We start from the raw sequence: 23549 nt of genomic DNA, 5'->3' as shown, positions 1-23549 counted from the left end.
GACCTTGGCTGCTTTTTCCAGTTCATTGCTGCCCATCATTACCTTCTTCCGGATTATCATCACAACATAATTGTCGGTCAGAATATCAACTGGCCCTAGTCTAATTGGCCTAATTAATTTGCATAATTGGATGGATGTAAATAGCAGGGATAATGCAGAGAGCTCTCCATAATATGGTGCATAATCTGTTAGGTATAGTTATGAGGAACAAGTACGTACAAAATAATTTTATTATGTTTTCTCAATGCCATTTATTCTGGTTTTCAGTTGCAAAAAGAGACAAAAGGCTCGTGTGCACTTTGGAGTCCGGCATGAGGCACCCTTTCCCCTCTATGCAAGAACTTGAGCTCCCCAGTCACGTAGTTACTGAATTCTGCATGAATCCCCACAGCAACATAACCTTGTCTGCAAGATGAATTCTCGCGGGATTTGTGAGTTCACAAACTCCCTAGAAGCCATCTTGTACCGAGCTCGCTGATTTTCACTGACGCTTCATGCATTTTTAACTGGTAAAGATGTTGGTGCTTTTCCTTTTTTTTTTTTCATCCACTGCCATGATTGGTCAAAACAAAAATTTGGTAGATGTGCACAAGTTACCCAATCAGCTTGAAGTATTGTACTGAATGTCCCGCCTTTCCAAATCAAATCACACTGGAGTTGTCCCAGGTTAAAATTGTGGAGAACTCCTTAGAGTGATTCACATTAACCATCTGTCTTTTAAGTCCTTGCTCAGTTCGTGTATTTTTTTGAGGCTTTGCGTCACACAGCATTTGCTGAAAATGCGGGCATCCGTCAACGACAGAGACGGGACTGCCCACCTCTGGCTAAATGGCTAACGCTGTAGTTAAATGAAGATCAAGAGTCCACAGTCCACTATGAACCATAACACTGCTCTCTGTATATGAGTGTGCAGTAGAAGTGATTAAAAAAGTCCAGCTCCGGGAGCTTATGAAGCCCGTATCCTACTGAAGGGGTGAATGCTTGCAAAGGTAGCGAATGTTGATTTCTCGTCAGGGTTTATTCAATGTTATAAACATTCGCAAAACGTTTGCTAGACATTACTCAACACTTTTAATGTTTTTTAGTTTTTCTGGTCGCAAATAGATTTTCAACATGGCAAACGTTTGCAACCTTGGACGAACCCTGATTAAAGAATCAACATTCGCTACTTTCGCAAATGTTTGCCCCCTCAATGGGATACAGGCTTTAGCTCACTTGCTAGCTGGTGGCTAGCATCTCATCTTGCAATGACCCTGTGGGATATATTCCGGCTACTGGTGGATTAAGTGGATATATTTTCATGGCTCAAATGTTTATGGTTATGGAGGCATAAGAACGATTTTAGACATAGTGGTATGTGACTGACAGCTGTGAGTTGAGCAGGTCACACTTTCAGGTATTGACACACACAGCATTACAGAGTGGAGAGAATGGCCTTTTTTTCCCCATCGCTGGCAGGGCTCTTTTCACTTCACGGGGACTTTATCTCATTCAATGCCAGCTATTTGACAATGTCACACTCTTGTGTGGGCATGTTGGTCTCTACTCAATCAAGTCAAGTCAAATTGATCTATATTGCTTCGCCACCGTTCTTTGAGGTGCATTTTGGCCGCCACTAGGCCTGTTTTTATTCAGCCATCTTTACCCTTGTGAATGTTAATATGAATAAAATAAAGATTGAAGCAATATGTTCTGTATCCCTCTGTGTTGTGACTTTCCTTTGTCTTCTAACAGATTTTTGAGTCGGTATTGAGGCATTGTCAGCTTTTAAATCTCATTTATAAATGTTTTACAAGACCTAGATTGTGGTCACTTCAGATTAGCTCACAAACTACTTCAATTGATGAATTAATGTGTTAATAAGTGTTTATAGGCCATCTATTGGAAAATAAATGTGTACGTTTTTATAAAACATCTACTAACACACTAAATGTGACATTACATGTCTGACTAGTTGTGTGTATGTGCATGCATACATGCATATCCAAATAGTTTGTTAATACAGAAATTTACATACACCTTCTAAATGATCTTGAAAAACTAGCTGCTTAGTAAATAATGCAATACATAATCTAGAAATGCTGAATCCATAATTTATAAAGTATGAAAAAGCAATCATTGAGCACATTATAGATGAGCTTATTAACGATGGGTAAAACATTTATGACTGTGTTTATTAACTACATGCTAATGATTGTGCATGTCAGAAACATGCTTTATAAATGATTAACTCACTATTAACTAATGCCTAACTGATGCTTAATAGTGTGTACCAATAAAGTGTTACCTAAAATCCTTGATCCTTAACCTATTTTCACAAACTTGGGTCAATTTTATTTGTATCAGAAATCTCTATTAACAGATATGCTTTATTTTGATGTATGTTGTTCATATATAATGTACTGTTTGATATGTACTGTACAGTTTGCATTTTTTTGTAACATAATTACTTCATGTAACTTGATTGATTCATATAAGCAGGATCAGTATTAGGCTTCTGCAGAACTTGCTGATGAGCACATTATTTGAATCTGGTGTGTTGGAGGAGGGAAACATCTAAAACAGGATAGTGGTCCTCAAGGACCATATTTGAACACTCCTGGTCAACAGTCTATAGGCCTCTCTGGCATAGCACTCCTCAGGTTATCTCTTCACCCTTTCTCTGTCAACAACTTCAAGTCTTACATGTCCCCATTAAGCCATGAAGTTCCCCATGGTTTGGTGCTCAGCCCTCTTCTGTTCACAATCTACACGCTCTCCTCCATGGACTGCATTTTCACTATTACCATGACAATTGTCAACTGTACATCTTCACCAAATCTATCTCCCGTAGCATTCTCTCCACCATTACTAACTGCCTCTCTGGTAACAAAATATGGATGGACAAAAAAAAAAATTGAACTTAACAATAAAACTGAACTCCTCATCACTAGACCGAAATCTCTCCTTCCCTCTAGTCCACGATTCACCAATACCGGTCCTCGAGGTCCTTAGTCCTGCAGGTTTTAGATGTTTCCGCCTACCAACACACCTGATACTAAAGATCAGGATCGTTATCATTCATGCTGATGAGCTGATTATATGAATCAGGTGTGCTAGTGGTCGGAAACATGTAAAACCAGCAGGACTCCAGACTTCGAGGACCGGAATTGGTGAACCCTGCTCTATACAAAAATTTTCCCTCCTCATTGATAGTCACATTGTCGTCACATCGCCCTCTGTTCGCAACCATAGCATCTTAAAAGTGTATTCAAAGATCTTTTGTCGCTGCGTCTTCCAGGTGGATCATCTAAACCAGGGGTGTCAAACATACGGCCCTTTTGTAAAGTAAAAAACTAAAATAATGTTTGACCAATTGATAAGCCGGCCCCAATCAAAACATATAAATTTGTAATTTCACAAGCAATCCTCAGATGAGCAATGCAACTTATACAAGGACCTGCCTTGGATGTCATTATTTTACACACAACCTAAAGTTTGTCTAAAATTATTATTTTTTTTTAATCATAGACCGACATAAATGTGTTAAATACGACACATTCAATTACTGGTAACATAAACACATATTGCAAGGATTAACGTCCTTATAATGTCATTAACTGAACCACAGAATGCATTCTGGGAGCTATATATATGCAAAACAGGTCTGGAACCTGCATTTGTCTTATTTTTTTGGAACAATATAATTACAATTGAATCCCATAATTTAGGGCTGGCCCACAAATAGTGAAAATCTGTGTATAATTAACGGCAATTGTTTTTAAGTTATATAACACAATATTACCGATCCAGGCCACTTGGTAATATATTTTCCTCCATACGGCCCCTGAGCTAATATGAGTTTGACACCAATGTTCTAAATGATTGGTTCTCGTTCACGTCAATCAATCTGCCATAACAACATTGTGCATGCTCGTTCCTAGCTGCGCATGCGAACTTCGAGTGTTTGTAGCTTCGGATTCAGTCATCCATCTTTGTAGCTCCACTGATCTCACCGCATACTTTGAAAATGGCTGAGGTTGAGCCGCAAGAGGACATCCGTCTATGAAGCGAGACCGGCTGCAGAAACTGATGAAGATGAGCTTGCACGTTTTGATATATCAAATGTCGGGATTTACTTGAATAAAGGTAATATCACTCCCCATTTTGAGTGTAGGCATTTCCCCCGGACAAGCAGGAGAGCTGGTAGGATGGTCTTCTGCATGCGCATTTTTAAAAAGTGACAAACAGACATTTGGCTTCTACTTTTCGAAAAGATCCTTGAATACACCTTTAATGGATGCCACCCTCTCATACATATTAATCACATCACTGGCCGGGGTTTATGCAAACGGGAGATATTTTTCCGCATTTTGCCCCCGTCATCCACACGTCCCCAGGGATTTGTTTTTCAATAAAAACGAATGTTTCTTAAAAATAAAAAAAATCCGTCCGATGTGGAGATTTACGGATTCCTCCGGATTTGCGTGCAGACAGTCGTAAACGGAGATTTACGTCATCGCTCTACATACGTCACTCACATACCGCAAGTGGCTCTCGCTTTTGTTTGATCACCTGCCTGGTGTAGGACGCAAAATTACACGGCTCCACGTTGGACAAGATCGAAATACTGGGCAAGGGAGCAGAGTTGTCCAGGTTGTTTATTTATATGCCAGAAGACATCGTGATGGTGGTGGGGGAGACACCTCATATTTGTTCACACAAATCCAAGTATAATTGAACGACTCTTTCAAATCCGCTCTGCGTCCGTTGTCCAGTGCCGGATGATATTTTCTCTTTTTATCGCCTTTATTTTGTGGTAGGATAGCCATCTCTCTCCACACATTGGGTAACTCTTTAAATGTCTTGTGTGACACTCATTGCATTGACTTGTAAATGTGTAGAGCAGGGGTAGGCAACCCTGGTCTTTAAGAGCCGCAGTCCTGCGTGTTTTAGATGTCTCCCTCCTCCAACATAGTTGATTCAAATGATCAGCTCATCAGCAATCTCTGGAGAAGCCTGATAATGATCCTCACCTTTGTTGGAGCAGGGAGATATCTAAAACACGCAAGACTGCGGCTCTCGAGGACCAGAGTTGCCTACCCCAGTTGTAGAGGAAGCTTTCAGGTCCTGGGGGAAGATCGCAGGGGTTTTAGGAAAAAGGGGATGTCTTTAAAAAGTGACTAGGAAGTGGCGCTCTGTCTCTATTCTGCGATACATGATTATGTCAGGACAGTGGACTCCTGCGATCTTGCCCCAAGTCCCAAAACTTCTAACTACATAAGCTTCGCTTTTTGTGTATGGTTTGCAGTTTTTAAAAGCACCGCATGTCTTTTTTATTTTGTATTATCTTTGTTTTTCCTATCACTCACCATGATTGTCTGTTTACTTGTATTTCTTTATTATCTAAAAATTTACAGATAAACGTCGTGTACATAGTCTTGTCCATGCTTATGTGACGTATTGTGGAAGTGACGTCAAGAGATCAACAGTATTTGGCTAAATACTGCCATTTAGACAGACCAGACCTGAGATATAACCATTCACGTCTTCATCACGTGCAGACTTGGCTTTTGCAAGAGCCTCCGCTTTGGACTTCCCTCCATTCATCACCTAAAACCGCAATATATTGAGAACTCCACTGTCCGCCTTCTCACCCATACCGGCTCCAGAGAACATATAAACCCCCATCCTCCCAAAGCTTCCGTGGCTCCCTATCCAACGCATCCAGTGCAAACTCCTCGCTCCATAACCTGGCCAGTTGCTACCGCACAAAGCACCATTTTCAAACTGTCAACTATCATAAATACTGGCAGAAGGCCTTAAGGACCGGTAATCTATTTGTTTTTATTTACATGGAGCACCATTTTGTCTGTTACACTTTGGTAAATGATATGATAAAATGTCTTATCTCAAATGCAGCCTTGTTGAATTTGCAAGCAAGCCAAAAACAGACGAATAAAATGTGACTTATGACAGCTAAATGTAGGCTCAACCAAGCATTCATCACAAAATGGTGTCAAAATCTTTAATAAAATATATAGAACTGAGAGAAACAATTGAGGATTCAGTTAAAGACAAAAAGACGACTATTTTAATGTTAATTTTTACATTTTAAGTACCTGTTGGAGTTGTTCTTTTTAGTGACAGTTTTTAAACTAAAATATGACCTAATTGCTGTTGGCAAGCTGTCGTCCCCAGCTTTTATCGCAGCTGTTACCTCCCCAGTGAATATGAAAGGGCACAAACATAAAAATGACAACTGGTGCAACAGCTGTTTTCTTGTCACATTTTTGAACAACTATCCCTTGTCTCACACACCTGATGTATAGGGGACCTGGCAACGGACGACGAATACCTGGAAATTCCATCTATCACCAGACACAGAGCAGGAACGTATGAATGCACAGCTGTCAACGACATCGACACAGATACCCAAACTATAGACATCACCGTTAACTGTGAGTCCACTGTTTTATTGTTCAAATGCTGGTACATGTTTCTGAAAAACAGGTTTTTGCTGCCATTTGCCACAAGTTATTACCATCTGCTCTTTGATTTCAGAGCAGATTTAAGAACTCTTTGAAACAACATTTTAGCGTAGTGGTAGTAAATGGCAAGTCTCAACCTTCAGCTTTGTTCGTCGGTCCGTTACTGATGAACGGCCGTTTTGCTTGGCAAAATTCTGAATTGAATTAAGAATGACCCCAAAACTCCAATTTAATTCTTGAATTTGAATTTGAATTGAGGTGGCAAACAGAATTGCAATTCAAATTTTTCAAAGTGTTACTTTTTTCACACTTAACCAGTGTTACTCAAACACTGTATCGTGTTAAAAATCTACACTGGTAAACACTGAGTAGTGTTGAAGGTACTCTACACTTGTGTCAGTGTTAAAAACAACAACATCTCCCCAACAACAACTTGATGTATAGCTATTGAAATAAAACACTCTTAATGAAACGGTTCCTGTCAAATGCGCCCTGTATAATTGGGAAGTTTCTCCTTCCCTGGAAATGAGGGTGTTTTTGTGTGCCAACAAGGCCAGGACCCAGGATGCAGAAATCAGGTGCAAATAAATTTATTTTGCCCAAAGTATCAACACAAAATCAGTTTTCTCAGGGAAGAACTCAAGAGAACAAAGTAGCAACAGAAAATCTTCTCACTCAGGGAGATACTCGTGTAACTGGAAATTTAACACTGACCGATTTGCTGTGTAGTAATTGTTTTTATTAACTTTAAAGCTAGCACAGATATAAAAAAATATATATATTGTGTGATATGATGGTTTGAATTGTTGCCCATTAGATGCAACAACGTGCCAATTCATGGATGATAGGTTTGGGGTGGGTTGGGCGAACGGCAAAAAGTAACTGCTGGATGTCGATGAACCACCCATGCCCGTAAACGAATAGGTTTTCACGCATGTCGTCTGTGTTCTTTTTTCAACATCCACCCACGGTCCGATAAATGTGGCAAAGACGTTCGCAATTTCGCAAACAGTTTTTCTTGACGCTATAAAATCTTGAACATTAAATCTCGCCAGGTTAGGTTTCCTAACTTAAGTGGGGAACTTCATGCAAAATGGCTCCTCACCAGCAGCAGACACCAATATATTCAAACAGATCCAATGTAAAGCACTAAAACATAGTCAAATACACTCAGGGTCCATTGGACGCCCAAAAATGTGTAATGTAGTTATTTTTTCTAATAGCAGGAAAAGGGTTAAGGAATTGTATACTTAATGTTAACCTCTGTGCTCTGCTGGTTGATACATTTCAAGATGCTGATTATTGCACATTTGTACGTTAAGGTTGGTCACTCTGAAATGTGCAGTTTTGCTTTATTGGCGGGTCTGGTGGGTCACAAAGCCAGTCAGTATCTGGCGTGACCACCAATTGCTTCACACAGTGCAACACATCTCTTATGTCTGGTGTCATTTTACTTACATATGAATGAACTTGTCAGTACTGTAAATATGACATTTCCTTTTTGTATGTGCATGAGTATGTGCGTGTGCATATGTGCGTGCGTGTGAGTGTGTGCTCATTAATTCACCTAAAACCTATTAAAGATCCCATACCGTTCACCTAAACCGAATACTTCAGAATCCAGCTAAAGTCGTGAAGTTGTCAGGAGACCCGAGGAAGGATCAAAGAAAACAAAGAAAAGTGAAATCCAGCACCGACCAGTCATCACCTACTACCCACTGTGTTACCAACCACAATCTTTCACCAACCCCAGAAACATCTAAATTCCAACAAATTAGGGAGATCTCAAGAGACCAAAGGAAAGACTGAGGAAAGGAAGGAAGGATAGATGAAGCAGAGTGAGATCCACAGACATCAGCCTCCACAAGGCATTTTTGGGCCCTTTTATGTTTAAAACCCACGCTAATAGTCAGATAAAGGGGAACGTAATATGCTTGTGAACAGAGTCAATATGTGTAGGAACTAAATGTGTGCTTGCATTAGCAACTTAGTGCCTCAATATATATTATCATATTTATATATATTTTTTACAATATTGGGACCTATTTTTTGTATCGCCAACCTTCCCACAATATTGTGCTAATTATCGTATTGTGACCTTCATATCGTGATAATATCGTATCGTGATGTTTGGATATCGTTACATCCCTATATACAGTATATAATATAGTCTGTTAGCAGGGTTTCCCCCAGAAGACTAAGCTAAGCCCGGCAGATAAAATTCCACCCGGGGGGTTGTGGGGGCTCTTTGACCAACCGACATCCAGTGGCTACTATCGTTGCGCGCCAGGCTTGTATTTTTTAATTTTTTTTAATTTTTGCATAGCAGTTTTGCCAATCAATAACTTCAATTGAGGAGCAAATTTCTAATTTTGTGGAGCAATTTTTTTATTATTATTATTTATTTATTTCGCAGCTGGTTAATTGCAGGGTTGTATTAAACAATAACAAAAAATGACAATATAGACAATGAACAATTGTTTTTCTTTTTTTTAATATAATCAGCAGTTTTTATTTCTTAAATTATCATTGTGTAAAGTAGCAAACTGTATTTTATGGTCTAGAACAGGGTTCACTAATTCCGGTCCTCAAGCTCCGGATTCCTGCAGGTCTTAGATGTTTCCGCCAACCAACACACCTGATACTAAAGATCGGGATCGCTATCAGGAATGCTGATGAGCTGAATATATAAATCAGGTGTGCTAGTGGGCAGAAACATCTAAAACCTGCAGGACTCCGGACCTCGAGGACCGAAATTGGTGAATCGTGGTCTAGAAGCAAGACATAAATGGGTTACAAATAAATTAAGAAATACTGGAATGTAATTTTGAGAACATTTACTGTGCAAACCTCAAAATCAAAATCCAGGGATCTGTTGTGAAAGCAAACAAATAACATTACTTATATTATAATTATTTTATACTTATATACTGTAGGGCAGTGTTTCCCAACCCTGGTCCTCGGGGAACACTATCCAGCCTGTTTGCCATGTCTCCTTATTCCAACACACCTGATTCCAATTATCAGCTCATCACCAAGCTCTGGAGAAGCCTGATAACAATCCTTACCTGTGTTGGAGAAGGGAGACATGCAAAACAGGCTGGATAGTGTTCCCCAAAGACCAGGGTTGGGAAACACTGCTGTAGCGAATTGGATTGTGTATATTGTTGTTTGATACACGTATATGTTCCATGTTGCTAACTTTGCTAAGTGATGATATTTCTGAGCATCTTTGAATGCATCATGCGACTCGATGAGGGGAGGGATGAATTAAAAGTGTGGACTCGGTTGTGTGTACTCTACGTCTTAGGCTGCTATTGTCCTATTTTGGAACTGTGTTTGTGATTCATAATATAAGGTGAGATGAACAATTAACGCCCGGTGTCATGTCTGCTTGACGAAGGGCCTAGCGTACAGTAATTTGTTTCCGGTTATGTTCACAAATAGTTTTTCTCTTCACAGTCCAGACATTATTTTCACCAACGCTTTTGCTGTGCAAAGTTGGATACACTGCGCTATAATGCAATTCCAGCCAGATGTCTATCATGTCAAGATAAGTCTGGCGGCCCACCCGGCTAATAAAACTTTAACAGCTAACAGCATTGAGAAGAAAATCTCTCAACAGTTAGGTATTTTCTTCTCAATGCTTCTTTGCCATGCCTTTGCCTGCTGCCCTGAAACTGTTTACATCCGTGCGAGACCTGAAGATAAACTCCTCAATATCACAAGACTTCGTACAAAAAACAAAGTCTATGAGGTCTGATATGTGAACTACTGTTAGCATGTGATGCTGCGCTACACAGTGTAGAGGGCCTGCAGCACATTGTTGATAAACTTTGAGCTCAGGATCAGCATCAAGAAAACTAAAATCATGGCGCAAAATGAGGACTCCTGTCATCACCGTTGACAATGTTGTGGACACATTCTCCTGCCCAAGGTGTTTCAAACACACTCAACAAAACAAGTAAGTGTCGACAATCTGTTGACCCAGAAGACCAAACTATCTATCTATCACGCTTGCGCCTTGAACATACATTAATGGCAGTGAGGCGAAGAATGTCTTAGGCAGGTATCGAAAAAGGCTGCTCATCTTCTATATATCAAACGGCATCAGAGAATCCCCAGTACCAACGTCGTTGAGTGTGCTGCGTTGGCAAGCATCCCTGCGTTCCTCCGCCAAAGACGTCTCCGGTGGCTTGGCCACCTGCAACACATGATGCCTGACTGACTGCTGAGAAAAATCTTTTATGGTTATGGGTAACCGGCTTGTGGGCTAAGCACTGTTGCGTTTCAAAGATGTTTGCAATTACGCCATGCGGTATGTGCAAATAAATTCCAACAATTACGAGGACATTGACAAAGATCCAGACACTTGGCTTTGCAGCGTCAAAGTGGGCGTGCTAAAGTGGGTGGCAAATATTCGGGTCCAGCTGGCAAGGATGCATGTGGCAAGAAAAAAAGACCATGTTATTTCAGTTTAAAGACCTTCAGTCTATTTCTGTGTCCCCTACCATTTAAAGTTTGAGCTTAGCATTTTGAAGCCTCTCCCTGTGCCTGTTTATTTCTGCTACAGATACCCGAACGAGGCAAACTTAGTGAGTGTAGTAATTGGTGGTAGGCTTGCAAAGTGTGTTCTCTCTGAGGCATCGTAGGGCGCATGCTTCAAAATGCACCCACTTTGAACTTAGGTTGTTTCATTCTATTAGTTCACCATTAGATTGAAAACATTTGTACACACTGTCCCTTTACTCCCAGCCATTTTCAGTTAAGCAACCCACTTCTCTCCCGGCTGTTTTACTTGAATTTGACTGATTTTGCAAGGCCTAGAGAATATTGTGTTCCATTGTTATAAAAACATGGAACTTACCAAAAGAAAGATTAGTCTCTTCTTTCATTAGGAAAAAAAAGTATATTTGTTTCTCTCTCCATTTTGCAGCAATTAGCATTAGAATATAGCTAAGACCCCATACACCCTGGCCACAAACTGTGTAACTCCCTCCCTTCTGGACGAAGTTACAAAACACTGGGCGCACACACAAATACTGCATATGTTTCTATCCACAAGCAGTTAAATGCATAAAACCTCCTTAACAAATGCACTTACGCATGACCACTTTTAATTGGACTTTATATTGCATTAGGGCTTATTTGATTATTTGTTGTGTATAAGTATGTCATTGTTGATAATTTATGTTTTTATGATGTAGTGCCAAAGGCAAGGATGCTGCTGAAATAAGTTTCATTGTGTACACAATGATAAATAAAGTTATATTCTTTTCTATTCTAAGTTTCATCATTATTCATAAACCTGTTGAAAACACTAGAGATAAGAGCTTGTTGCAACATGGCCCTGGTTGATCTCTTATACTCTGCTGCCGTTTTTTTGTAATAACTACCACTGCTTTAAGCCACCTCTTGCGCCATGTCAATATTTCAAATAGAACGTGTTTATACGTTTTTGGGAGCAAATTAGTTAATGATTGTATTTTGAGTTGTGCGTTGCGACATCAAGTGTGCACGTCATGTTGTGCCATTAGACGCCACCTGCTCCACGTTTCACGCAGGCCACGAGTGCTTGAGTGGAGTTCCGGGGGCACCGGGGCGATGCAGTCCTGGTCAAAATGGGTTTACATGTCCTGCCTCGTATCTTCATAATTAAAAATAAGATTGTCTGCCCCGAACCAGTCGTGCTGGTGGACTGCTCAGTGCAGCGTGCGTCCGCGCCACCGCCCCGCAGATCACACGGGCCACACCAGCCAGGAGCGCTCGGGTGAAAACAATTGGAATATACTGTGGGATGGCAACTTTCATTTTCTTCATTAGTTTATAAGAAGTTGTTACAACATTGGAAAAATACGGATCCTCCAGGAATAAGTAAATTGAAATCTTTAATGAAATATTATTTAAATATTGAATATATCAGTGAACAATAATTAACAAAAACAGTTTTGATTTTGTTTGGAAGAAAATACTTGAGGCCCTCTAATTAGCCCAATACTATTATTAGTATTATTGAGTTAAATCAATGTATTAGATATAATATTTATTTACATTTCTGCAAATTAATTATTGTCTTCTTTTTTGGTCTTTTGAATTATTATTTTTTTCTCTCTTCCATAAAGAGTCTACTTTATGCTGAAAGTAGCACCAGGAATATATTGTGTTTGTGTGTACGTGTGAGTGTGGAATGGTTAGCATATGTGTACGTCTATATATATTTGTAGGTCTATAAGTGTTTGGGTTTTTGTGTGTGTTGTGATGAATTATACAGTATTTGCTTTGTTTGCATAGACCTTGGTTTAGCTTGTTTGTCAGATTGTTTTTCTTTGTTTAGTTTTTCTTTTCTTTTTTTGTTTGTTGGTTATGTTTGTGATGTATGTTTTTGTGTTGTGATGAATTGTATTTCTCTTGTCTAGATAGTCTTTGGTTAAGACTGTTTGTCAGATTCTCTGTCTTTGTTGTTGCTTGTTTTGGTTGTTTTTTTTATGAAAAAAAAAGAAAATTTGTTAAAATAGGAATGTACAAATGTTTAAATTATATACAGTAGGTGTCTCCTTTATGTTTCTTATTTCATTGCTGGGTAGTATTTGATAGGAGATGACTTTGGAAAGTTCATATTTGTGTTCATTAATCTGTACTTTCTTTTCTTCTTTTGTCCTTTTTTTAACGCCAAAATAAAAACAATAAAAAAAAAAACAAGGTACAGGTACTTGTAATAATAGCTTAAGCAAGCCAATTAGTCAATTACTTAAAATCATACTATGAAGTAGACAATGCTATGAACCTCCTCTCCAGGTATCTTTGTTGTTATATGTTGACCATTGCTCTTGTGTGTCATTATAGATGCTCCAACTGTGTCTGACGGAAGAGATATTGGTGTGACTCTGGGACAAAGAGGAGTGCTAGAGTGTGAGGCTGATGCTGTACCTGAAGCTGACTTCGAGTGGTATAAAGATGACAGAAGGTATTGCTTTATTGTCTGTGTTTCAAATGAGGCACAACAGAAATATCTGTTTTTATTTGTTGCTGATCAAACATTTAAACTTTCTCAACATTAAACATAAATATTGTCCCATTCATTTATTTTTATCATCAGATTCTCCAATGGCTTCGACGGCATGGAAATAGTGAACACTGGATCACTGTCCAAACTAACATTTTTTAATGTGTCTGATGGTGACTATGGTAACTACACATGTGTTGCCATCAACAAACTTGGAAGTTCTAATACAAGCTTTGTTATGTATGGTAAGTACAGTACTTGAAACCAGCATTAACACATCACTTCAAAATTAACACTTGAAAACTGCTGTACTAAGGAACAGGCATGATTAGGTAAACAAGGAAAACAAAAGCAGTTGATGACAGAAATATTTTGAGAGCTGTAAATAAATAACCTAAAACAACTGTTCAACAACGCCTTCCAGCGGTCAGGAGTGAAGGCCATGAAAATGAAAAAAAAAAGATACTACACGAGAATATACACACCATTCATTGGTCAGAATAGGAAGATCAGCATTGAATTTGAAAGATTTATGGAGTCATAACAAAGGATGAACTTTTTACCAGAGGTGTAAAGGCAAAATTTTAGAAATCCGTTATGAGATTGGTGATGATTCCCAACTGTTTTTGTTTTTTGTAATGGTACTGTTTGAGAACTGGGGTTGCCTGCTTCAACTGCAACGTGTTCCGCTGGGGTGTCACGAATCCCGATCTTGTGACTGTGGACCTGTACCTCAAACTATACAACATCTGATCCACCACTGTCCTATTCACCACGATGGCAAAACGGATCTTACGCCACTCAACGAAACCAGAATCCAATTGCTTCAGCGCCTTGATCTAACAGTGTGACCCCTGCTGTTACATTCGCAAGAAGAAGATGAGAATGGCTGCTTGTTACTGCAGCTACGCCTTAGGATATTGTTTTCTATTTGTAAATAGATGCCTTGCGGACACCGTTCTGCATTGTCAACAGGTCCGCTAGGAAATATTTCAAACTATCACACACATTTCTGCTCGTTGTACACGTTCTTTGTGAGATGTCATTGCTCCAATGCTTTGCTACACGTGCAACCAGCTGTTGTCTCCTGTTGGCCACCTCTATGTGAGAAAAGTGCCACCGGGGCATATTTGAAGAAGGCGAACATGGCATTGAGGGTGCAAAGCTGGAACAAGCGTGCATGCGAGGAAGAGGAGACCGAAACAAGCCATTCCGGCTATCATCATGAGCTCGGCGCACTGATGAGATCTTAGAGTGCAGCATGTAAGACTGCATGAATGACAGAGATGTGGGCTTCAGGGCAGTGCGAACGGACAGAGTTGGTTTGAGCAGTTAGAATATTTTTTTGTGACTGAAAGATAGAGCAATCTGGGACCTATAAAAGAGTGTCTGCACACCACACATTGGACTTTTAGCTGTGGGAATGTGTCCATTTTTTCTGCCCAGGGATTTCTCACAATCATCATAACTGTATATAGTCTACCAACTGCTACACAAGCAGTTGCCAAGTTACAGAGCCTTCACCTTGAGGCTCTTATCTTCATAACAGCGGATTTTAATTACTGCAGGCTCTAGTCAATTCTGCCTTATTTTCAATATTTACATCCACTGTGCAACTATAGCCAATAAAAAAAATTGACTCACTGAACAGTACACTAATGTAGGGTTGCATTCAGTCCTCCCGCCCTGGCCTCCCCGACTTGAATTCTTGGATCACAATCTTGTGTTTTTAACATCTAAATATCCCCACTTGAATTGTTGGACCACAATCTTGTGTTGTTACCACCTCAATATGTGACAATGGTCATTAGGAGGTCGAATCTGTCAGGTTTAGGTGGGATGAGGTGGTGGTTGTGGACCCAAGTGGGTGAGGCAGAGGTATAAAAAAAAGGGTTTTCTTTAATCAAACAAAAACAAGGAGGCAAAACAAGGTACAGTACTGGTGAGGAACAAAAACAACAAAGTTCAAAAAGGCAAACAAGGCAAGACATAGGGGGGAAACAATAGGACCTCCTGCACTCGCTCGTGACTTGTAACTATTTTGTTGACATTGGGATTTTTAACTACATTGTTGCAATATGCCTGGCGAAAAAGATCTGACGAAATTGAGGAGTTAAAATCTTCTCTTGCAAAACTCAAAGAAATGGTCACCGAAATACTTGAAATGAAAAAGAGCATTGAGCCACTTCTGCAGGAAATTCAGCAGTTGAAGAAAGAGACACAAGAAAAAAGATCGACGCATTGTCACCTTGGAATAAAAAGTGGATGATGTAGAACAGAATCTTCGTATCAACGATGTGATAGTTACAGGTATCCAAATTAAACCACGCCGCGGCCCTCGGGTGAGAGCTTCGACAAGCACAAGTGCAGTTGATTCTGACCAAGCTTCAGCAAACGAGACTATGGAACAGCAAGTGGCAACTCAACTCAGAGATTTGGGATTAATTGTGGATCCAGCGCACATTCAGATGTGCTTTTCGCTTCCAACTGGGGGGACACGACCACCGGCAGTTCTGATCAGGTTTGTTGACAGGAAGAAAAAGATTGCTCTTTTGAGAGATTACTACAAGCTTAAAGGTAAACATCTCTACGCCAATGAAAATCTTACAAAACGAAATGCTGACATTGCCAGAAGGGCGCGACAATTGAGAAAGAATGGATTTATCGAGAACACATGGACAAAAGACTGTCGGATCTTCATCCAAACAAAAGAGGACTCATCTTCTAAGAAGTAAATACGGATCGTGAAAAGAGTGGAAGAATTGGCGGAGTTTGTGAGACAATACCTGTTATTAGTAACTCACATCATTAAATTGTGGATTATGTTTTACTCAAATGAAATTATTGTAACATATTACTAATTAACCCAAAACTGGAGCTGTCATGAGTTTAAATGCAGACACTGCCAAGGTTAACTTTTGTTTATACACCTGCATTGATAACATGTATTGCTGTTCCTGTAAGAATGTAAACATTATCTGTCTCTATTTCTGTTTTGACATGTGTTGTAACATGCAAGGCTGTCGTGATAAGGTTGTATTGTGGCTGCAATGTATCTACTGTAAATAGTTACAATGGGGTTGGTGAACATGGTTCCGGGATGCAGCTAGCGGGGGCTACTCCACCGGGTGGGCTGGCCTTGGTGAGCGCTCAGGAGTATCAAGATCTAAGCATCATCGGATGCTGGCAACAGTGGTGGCTGAACTGACCAGAATGGAGTGAACATTATTGTGGACGCAATGGGCAGAATCCAAGCTGATCTTCTCTTCTGGAAGCCACAACATGTGTGGAAGCTGATCCAAGGTCACGCTACTGGTGAACGAGCATGCTCGCCTTGGCTGCTTGCCTGGTTGGGTGGGCCTGTTGGTGGCGTCCGGGAACGCAACTACCAATTCCAAATTATTGGTACGAGCTGCAACTTACACACAGACATTACACAAGATGAACTGAGCGAGGAGTGTGCAGACTTAAGTCTGGGATTGATAACGATGTGAATCAATGAGTATCATAATCAATGTATATGACTGATGCGTATAGTAAGAATTGATGGGGACAGGTTACTAATAAGCCATGGCTTCTACCCGTCAGCCCTTCTTTCGGATGTCAATGTTGCAAATTATATTATGTGATCGATGTAACCTGTAATAATGTGTCCGAAAGGAAAAAAATAATAAAACAAAACAAAGTAACAAACTCAAACAAAACCCAAAACATGACAGAATCAGGAAGCCAGCAAAGAGCTACAAGGTTGTTTTGAGTCCACAAGCTGGTATGTGATCTGTGATCCACATGGGACAACATAGACAACCTCACAGACCGTATACTGAATACATCAATTTCTCTGAGGATATCATCACTGCGGCTAGGTGGTGCACTACTTCATCAACAACAAACCTGGGATCACCAGTGACCTGAAGGTCCTTCTTTATCAAAAGAAAAGGGCCTTCAGGTGTTTCTACTCAACAGGTGTTTATCTGCAGAACTTCTTCGTTGACAACGCAGTGGTGGGGTGTATTAGGAATGGGCAGAAAACGGAATACAGAAACCTGGTGGACAATTTGTGGACTGGTGCCGCCAGTCAAATCATCTGGTCTCAGAGGTGGCAAATCCAGGTCCATAAAATTAAAAACCCTGCCAGTTTGGTTTTTGCCAGAGGTGCTTCATCTCACTTGCCTGCCAGTTGAGTAGAAGCACCTGTGACTAAAGCCAAACTGCGGCAGGGTTTTTACATTATGAACCTGGATTTACCACCTCTGTCTGGTCCTCAACACAAGCACAACTAAGGAGCTAGTTGTGGACCACCTGAGTCTGGTGCAGCAACAGGAGTTGTTATGCTATGGAAAACCAAGAACACAACTCTATCATCATCATCATCAGGTGGGGAGCTGGTGTGATCCTTAAACACTCGACTGGAAAGGATCGCCAGCAGATGCTATTTACTAGAAGAGCATGAGAAGATTCTTTAATGTGTTCAGCAAAATGTTGGAGATGTTCTACCAGCATCAGTGCCAGGGATGCAAAAATGATTAATAAACGAATTAAGAAGGGTGATGATATTATGTGAATGAAAATAGACACGTTTGGACCAGTGAGGGGACAGAGATCGTGGAGGAAATTTCTCTCCATGTCAGATTATCATTCACATCCTCTCCACGACACTCTGAACAGCAAAGGAGCTCTTTCTCAAACTGACATGTTGAACTTTGCTGCTGGGAAAAAAAAAACGGTTTTACATGTATACCATTTATGATTCATTTATGTAACGATTCCTCAATCGGTGTGAGAAAATACTCCTGGACAATATGTAATACCCTGATACTCGCGGTTCAACACTTGCTGATTTGCATAGTCACAGATTTTGCCGCTCAATTTTTGGGGTGTATTTTGAATATTATACAATGCATTTCAATGGGTATCAATTATACACAGATTTTTGCTATTATCAGGCTGGCCCGAATTCCTTTCCCTCGCAAATAGCGGGTGTCCTTTCTAGCTACAAACCTTTCTGTGAATCATTGGATGTACTTGCTTGACTTCTTCTGGGAAAGGCTTACTATTATTCAGTGATCATATTATCCCATGAAGAAAGACCCGAGCAAACTCAAAAGTCTAAAATATTGTATCTGCCAATTTAAAGAATCACACAATTGACCTGATTAGGAGACCATTCATCATGCAGTATGAATAGTGCAATCTCTAGAAATTACTGTAAATATATTTACAGTTTTTGTTTTAATTAAGGAAGTTTAAGAAAAATGGACTTCAAATTTTTACTGCACACCGCTTTTACTAATGTATTCCTCTATTATTCAGAGGTATAAGCACTCATTAATGTATCTTAGTAACCTAACCACAGTGCAGAAGTCTGAGGTGGCTCAAATATGTTCCTCAAAAGTGTTTCTCTGTTTCCGATGTGTTGCTGTGTTTGATTTGTTCCCCTCTTTGTAGTGGTAATCGAGCCTACTAGCTCAACACTATTACAAGGTTAGTATTCTACATGGTCGTGCATTCTTAGAAGCAGTCCTGAAAGCATGACAGATACTACCATTTTCACTCACATCAGTTGTAGGCTTTGCTCCAATAAAATAACACATTTGTGTGTTTTGATTATTTATGGGTTGGACACTTGGTGCGACAACCAGCAGTCTTAACTGCAGATTGTGTGTAAATATTTGTGAAAATGGTCACCGTGAGCTGTTTCTGATTCTGTTTAATCTTTCTCTTTTCACACCATCTCTCTGTGTGACATGTATTCCTTTTGATTTTTGCATGCTCTCTTTCTGCTGTAAGTATAATTTTAAATATCTTATGCCTGTTCTGTTTGTGCCAATACACTGTATAATTTGTGTAGCAGTGTGTGTATATGTTTGTGTGTGTGTGTGTTTTATTGTTTGTGTGTGAGTGTGTTTGTCTTGGTGCAGAGGGGTTGTCATTGTATCTCTATTCTCCATGCTTAGTTGCTCTTCAGTGACCATGAGCTAAATTTGATTGCATCAAAATCTTAAATGTTTTTAAATACATAAAAAAAAATACCTTGGCCAATTGATTAGGTACACCAATGATTCTCTTCCCCGCGCCCACCCGGGGCGGCGGCCATCTTGGCCAATTGATTAGGTACGCCCAGGATTCTCGCCACTCCGCTCGCCCAGGGCGGCGGCCATCTTGGCCAATTGATTAGGTACGCCAAGGATTTTGATCTTACTAATCATGAAATGGAATCTGTTATTATAATTGCTGATTGTAGTATATTATATAAAACAACCAGCAATACAACATTGTTTTCCAAATGTTTGTATTTTAATTTAATGCTAATTAGCAATATACAGGATTAGGGATAATCCATTGCTCTTAGTTGTGATTGGATTGGCGTATCATAGGAAAAGGTCCAGGGCATATGTGGAGTAAATTTCACAAGATTAACCAAAACATTTCCAGTACAATCCTTAATCAGAGGTGAGTGTGTCAATTAATTTTGACGGTCTCCATTCTTCAATGGCTGGGACTCCCATTTGTCAGTCAATACGTCATTATTTCAAGCCCAACTGCAATCGTCAATCTACCTTGTTATATTAACTGTGCTTCCATCATTATAGCTGCTATTTTATGCCGCCATAGCAAGAAGTGAGGCCATCGGCAGCCAATTTACGTAGCCCCAGCTAAGCTTATCTAACTTGAACACATGGATTTCTCTGCAGCGTTTTCACTTGATCTTCTGTCTATGGCAATAATGCCACAGTGTGTGATGTACGGTTGTACCAATTCATGAAACGGGAGTCAATACTCACCCGGTTATTGACGATTGCATTGATGTACGAAAAACCACTTACATCAATGCTTCATCCGTCAGTTTTCGAAGTTTTCCCGTCGATTGTCGATCGTTAACAATAGTGTCGGCCGTCATTGATGGACCTTCCATCAGTTTTGACAGAATGCCAACTTCTGCTCTTAACTACTCAAAATGCAGAATATACTGTAGTTTGATAAATATTAGATGTAGTAGTTTAAAAAGACTTAAAACAAGCACATTTTTACTTCAATTGACAAGTAGTATTAAAAAAATCAGTAGTATAAATATGCACTTGTTTTGCATTTAGTCTGACAATGGTTCGGTCTTGGAAACTGAAGTCCGCTGTTGAGAAAAGTATGGAAACTGATACTGGATGCTGAAATTGAAATAATAAATGAATGAAATCTGTATAGATGCCCTTAACTCATTTGCTCCTAAAAACATATAAATTGGTTCTATTTCAAATATTACCAGTGTCCAAAAAACATATTTATATATTTTTTTATGCTAGAGCATACAGAAGGCTTTGATGCAGCCTCTGAACTGAAGAGAACGGTGGAAGCAATGGTAGTTATTACAAAAATGGCCAGAATGTGGTAGCAGAGTATAAGAGATCAACCAGGGCCATGTTGCAACAAGCTCTTTTCCCCAGTGTTTTAAACAGATTTGTGAATAATGATGAAACTTAGCTATTTTCTCATGCTAATTGCAGCAAAATGCAAACAGATATGAATAAACTTTTTTTTTTCCTGATGAAAGAAGAGACTCTAATCTTTCTTTTGGTAGTTTTTATAGCAATAGAACACAATATTCTGTGGACCTTGCAAAATCAGCCAAAATCCAGTAGAACAGCCGGGAGTGAGGGGGGTTGCTTCAGTGAAAATGGCTGGGAGTGAATGAGTTAAACAAGACACTGCCACTACATGTTATGGTTGAACAATGCTTACTGGCATCTCTTCCTTGTCTTCATACCCCAAAAATCAATTTGAGAATTTGAAGTGCATCTGATAAAAATAGTGAAAGAAGAATTTCACATATTTTTATTCTAAATACAAACCCATGGTATTTTGTGGAAAGCGTATCAATTTATCGTTGTTGTCATATTTCACTACTACAATGCAGGGACAAGTGTTGACTTCCTCTTTTCACTAACTCTTTGTTCTATCCGCCTCTCAGGACCGAGCGCAGTTCAGGATGGCAATGGATCCGCACTGGGTGTGCACATAGACACCTACCTCCTCTCCTTAGTGTTTCTGGCCTTTCTGCTCAGATTTTGAAGAGAGATTAATTTTACCGACACTTGTGTGTATGTATGTTTGAGGGAATATTTGTTTTGGTAGTTTTTTTACTTTAAATCTGCAAAACATACACTGATGCACAGCACTCTGTTATGATGTCGTTCCATATAATACACAATACAATTGTTTTGCAGTTTATCTCTTTTTTTTTAAGAGTATTTATAAGGGTGTAACAAATGTTTTGCAGTTTAAATTGGATTTTCTCATAATTATTCAGAAGGAATGTATAAAATACTGTCCGATATTCAAATTGACCGTGAATTAACTGAATTTTTAAAAATGTATATTAAATGCGAGAAGAGTAATATTTAACACAAATGTTTAAAGTGAATCTTAAATACCTCAATGTCAGCTAGAGACAAGAGAGAAGTGGAAAGGATTTCGGTTCGCCTGGAGTTGAAATTGTGGTGTGTTTTTGTTTTTTGTAAAATAAGTTGTTGTTTTTTGTCTAGTTAGGGAAACAGTGATTTTTACTTTTGCTATGCTAATGTTTTGCTTGTATTTATTTTTTTAGCCTGGTTAATTTTAAAATAATATATTTGAGATGGAAATATGAAGTTGTAATTATTGTTTTTATTAAGTCTATGTTGTTTCTTTAGTTTTTGCTAAAAAAATATATGTTTTCAGATGAAAATGGTAAAAAGCAAAATTTTACTTTATAATGATGTAGTTAAAAATAGGAGGAAACTGGTCTTTTTTTCCATCCTCATGGCTTTAAAATGCAACCCATTAAAACTGTTGCTGACTGTATTAACATTACACAACAATTATCAACACATGGCTATGTTTGGTAATAATCTGCATACAGTATGTTTAAAGGTAGGGTCCGAAAAAGGATTTCCGTTGCAGTTTGTAAAAAACATTCCGAACTGACGTTCTGTGGCTTAAAATTGTCGCGCCTGGTGTGTACGGGGGGGGAAAAAAACACTAGAGAAGCATTTGCTTATTTGCTTAGCTTCGCCTATTGCCCGATGTAAATATAACGATCTAAGCAAAGTTTGAACCTCGTTCTAGATTTCAACCTAGCATGTCGCTAAATTAGCAGGCTAATAATATTCTGTGTTTGGCACTTACCCGCCCAACAGCAAGCAGGCCAACTCTGTGTTGCTCTTCAGCCCAAGCCTCTCCTTCAGGGCTCGGAAGCGTGTAAAAGCAAAGCTGATATTCACCCTGATTTTTGAGTGTACGCTGCAGGTTTCGTAGCAGAATATTTCTTCTTTTTTAGGCACTGTCAGCTATTGGTTGTGAGCAACCGCTCCAGTCTCTGCTCTAATGCCGCCCCGCCAGCTCACAGTGACTCGCCTTCCGCTCTGTGATTGGCTGGAGGGAAAACATTGAGTCTCCGCCCAGAAATGTCACAAACAGGCTAAAACAAAACAATCGGCCAAAATACAGCCGTTGATTGAGGCGGATTTCATTTGTATATATCCAGCATTTATTTTTCAGGGAAATCCTTCGGACCCTTACTTTAATCACAAATAAATAACCCAAAGAATTTACAGTTTGTAATACACTCATTTTTATTGTCATTGAATTGTCCTTTTCACTTAAAATGCCATTAGTAAACATGCTATTTTGGGCATTTCAACGGCTGTATTTGAAATGAAAACAAAATAAATGTACCTTAACACCATAATGTACATGATAATTGATTATTTTCTTATTGGAAAGAAAGTTGAATGTACACTATGCAACATATTTTCTTACTTATCGATCGATATCTCACCCACTCTTATGAACTATCTTCCTCAAAATTGACTTTTGTCCTATATTTTGATTGTGGATTTTTATCTACCAAATTCAATGACCACTTGTAAAAACCACAGCCACAATTGAAGCCACTCATTGTTCGTCTTGTTGGCAAAAATTGTAGACAAACAATATTGCACCTCTGGGGCTGCATGGCAGTTGGCTAAGAAGCACAGATTCACACTGATAAAACGTTATCAGTTCTTGACTACTAGTCTGACTCTCGGTCCATGGTAAGAGGA

The 23549-nt window shown here is 39.4% G+C and overlaps 1 protein-coding gene across 8 annotated transcripts in view; it reads left to right on the top strand.

Annotated features, from left to right (window-relative positions):
* The window catches only part of ntm (neurotrimin), a 92735-nt gene extending 70045 nt beyond the window's left edge, over positions 1-22690 (top strand). For 2 of the 8 annotated variants that reach the window (XM_086098525.1, XM_086098524.1), the window contains 5 exons: positions 6312-6440; positions 13314-13434; positions 13567-13718; positions 18922-18957; positions 21437-22690. In XM_086098525.1, coding sequence (XP_085954651.1) covers positions 6312-6440; positions 13314-13434; positions 13567-13718; positions 18922-18957; positions 21437-21537 — 539 coding nt within the window. In that variant the 3' untranslated portion in view covers positions 21538-22690. Of the gene's footprint in view, positions 1-6311; positions 6441-13313; positions 13435-13566; positions 13719-18921; positions 19259-19587; positions 19652-21436 lie in introns of those variants that run through there. The other 6 variants (XM_086098530.1, XM_086098527.1, XR_015097394.1 and 3 more) reach the window with 5 other exon arrangements.
* The last annotated feature ends 859 nt before the right edge of the window (positions 22691-23549 follow it).

Source organism: Leptonotus elevatus, chromosome 16 (genome assembly GCF_054856555.1).
Source record: "Leptonotus elevatus isolate MCC_2025b chromosome 16, RoL_Lele_1.0, whole genome shotgun sequence".
NCBI lineage: Eukaryota > Metazoa > Chordata > Actinopteri > Syngnathiformes > Syngnathidae > Leptonotus > Leptonotus elevatus.
Note: the sequence above shows the minus strand (reverse complement) of the source record. Positions and strands in the feature narration are given on the sequence as shown.